This window comes from Alternaria postmessia (assembly GCF_024291825.1).
Source record: "Alternaria postmessia strain BMP 2775 chromosome Unknown scaffold_292, whole genome shotgun sequence".
Classification (NCBI taxonomy): Eukaryota; Fungi; Ascomycota; class Dothideomycetes; order Pleosporales; family Pleosporaceae; genus Alternaria; species Alternaria postmessia.
In genome coordinates, this window is record NW_026260365.1 from 1 (window position 1) to 2645 (window position 2645).

The following is a 2645-nucleotide window of genomic DNA, read 5'->3' on the forward strand; positions in this document are numbered from 1 at the left end:
GGCCGAACCCAGCCAATGAGATATTGCGTCAGGTCGGGATATCGGTAATTCGTGCACTCTCATTGGCTGGGTTCGGCCCACCGGGTTGTTCGCTGCGTAGGGAGGGAGGTTATAAAGGATGGATGGATTTCATCATTACACCCGTTGTGGTCAACTCAAATAGTTCATCTCTCACACAGATTGTCAACTAGTTATTCTATCGTTTATAGAATTGGTATCGTTTCCCTATTGGTTGACATCGATAAGTCTTTTCCACCTGAACCTCCAATACACTACCTCACGGAATGCTGCTTTAGCCTACCTCGCCTTAATGCGGACTGAGCCTAGAGAAGTATAGCCAAACCCCGTGTAACATCAATCACTCGGAGAATTGTAGAAAGAGCACGAAGGACGATCGATTCCTCTGGCTCGGCCCACCGGGTAGTTTGCTGCGTAGAGATGGACGTTACAAGGTTTCACTGTCTAAGTCTATGTATTGAGAGGTGCGCAAGCTTGCCCTATGAATATCTTGAGAGCATGGGGAGCGTGGTGCTCTGTTGCTCGCCGTGCTCTCTAGAGATCAAGAGGTCTCTGAAAGCACTTGCTTACCATAGCGTGGTAGCAGGAGTTGCACTACTGCTCTGTCGCAGCTTTTGCTTATGAGAGAGCGAACCTGGATCGTTTGCCAGTCATAGCGGGATCAGGGCCCGACGGGTCGTAACATTCTCCTTCTCCTCCGTGCCCGCCCACTCTCTCAATACCCGCTTCAGAATCTTACCAGTGGGGCTCCTTGGTATCTCGTCAAGGAAAACAACGCCACCTGTCAACTGCTTGTAGCTCGCCAGGTGATCATCGATTAATCGCTTGACGCCTGCTTCCGTGATGTCGCTGCCAGGCTTACGCACAACGTAAGCGCGGGGCCGCTCTGCATCAGAGTCAGGTTGGGATTTCAAGCCGATCACTGCTACATCGGCAATGTCGTCTTTTGCTTGGAGAAGTGCAGCTTCGAGCTCGGGCGGAGCGACCTGAAAGCCGCGGACTTTGATGAGTTCCTGCTTGATGTCAATGATGTCTATTGGAGGTCGTAAGCTAAGGATAAACACACCTTCTTGCGGTCAACAATGTACCACAGTTTAGTTTTGCTATCGCAATACAAGATGTCTCCAGTATGTAAATAGCCATCTTCATCCCAGGTCTCGGCATTTGCTTTAGAGTTCCTGTAATATTGACGGACTACCGTTGGACCGCGTACGCAGATCTCACCACGTACATCGAAAGCCGTGATGTCCTTGCCATCTTCATCCACAAGCCTGCGGGTAGTTAGTGCTGCTTGGTACAGATCGCATAATGCTCATACTTCACATCTGTGTTCGGTATCAGTCTGCCCACACTTCCAGTATCATCTTCCTCAGGGTAGGGGAAAAGCGTCATTGCGCCAGTAGTCTCCGTCAATCCCCAGAGCTGTGTGAAGGTTACGCCTGGCGCCAGCAGTTTTCTCATTTCTCTCTGACTGCCCGCATCAAGCGGTGCAACACCTGAAACCGCTGTCCTCACACTCTTCAGGCTATACTTCTTGCTTAGCGGGCTGTTGATGATGGCAGTGACTAGTGGCGGAATCACTGCAAGGTTCGTGACTTGATGTTTTTCAATGCCAGCGAGGAAAGGCTCAAGCTTGAAGCGGCGCATGATCCAGATTGGATGCCCCGTACGGAATGGCGAAGCATGAACGGCTGGAACCGTGGCAACATGAAACATCGGCAAGGGCGAGATGGTCCTTGGCTCCCAAGTGATCGAAGCCTGAGATTTAGTGGCTATCACAGTGTGGAATGACGTAGCATTGTAGTGGCTCTGACATGCAGTCTTGGGAAGTCCAGTAGTACCAGATGTAGTAAGACGGGCGACATCTGTTCTCTTCAAGGTCTCAAGATCTGTGATGCGCTCCCAGTCTTCTTCGCCGTGCTGTAGCAACCACTCCCAAGATCTGAAGCCGTACGGTACCTTTTGTCCGCGAACATTAAAGACAAAGATACAATCTTTGGGAATGCCTTCACGCGTTGCGCCTTCGATTACAACGTCGAGAAGCTCTGGCTCGACGATGAAGAACTTGACTTCAGTCGTGCGAATGTGGTGTCGCATTTCCGCGACACGGTAAGCTGGATTGGTTCCAGAGAACACGCGTCCCGCTGCTACACCGCCGAGGAACACCATTGAATACATGATATCGCTGAAGGATGTTACGGCAAAGCAATCACCTTTCTTGAGACCGGCTTTACGAAATCCAGCAACTAGTTTGCGAACGATGCTCAAGCCCTGTCGGCGCGACAAGGTACGTGACTCATCGTCAGCGTCATGGTAGACCTTCAGAATTATCAATGGATGTTTAGCTACGGCTTTGAGGGACGGACTGGCTTATCGTTGTCATAATCTGTATTTCCAAACGCAAAAGTTACCAGATCTTCTTCAGGAAGAGGGCAGGACTCTTGCAATAGCCACGGCATTCTAGTAGCTGGTTGCCGATGTGTGGAGACAGCTCAATTGCAATGGGATTGAAGACTTGAAATTTACAGAGCATGAGTGAACACACACTTCAGATAGGCACTGAACTATGCTTGATATATCCGGTGCTCTGAGTCTCGGCGGCTGACGACATTGCCGAGGCTGTTCCT

General features: G+C 50.4%; 1 protein-coding gene across 1 annotated transcript; it reads right to left on the bottom strand.

Moving 5' to 3' along the window:
* Positions 1 to 668: 668 nt before the first annotated feature.
* ACTT5 (Acyl-CoA synthetase actt5) lies at positions 669 to 2318 on the bottom strand (the record flags this gene model as incomplete). The annotated part of the gene is made up of 4 exons (XM_051737880.1): positions 669 to 1031; positions 1085 to 1289; positions 1337 to 2289; positions 2310 to 2318. 4 exons carry the CDS (start codon positions 2316 to 2318, stop codon positions 669 to 671), a joined length of 1530 nt encoding a protein of 509 aa, XP_051582361.1.
* Positions 2319 to 2645: the final 327 nt, after the last annotated feature.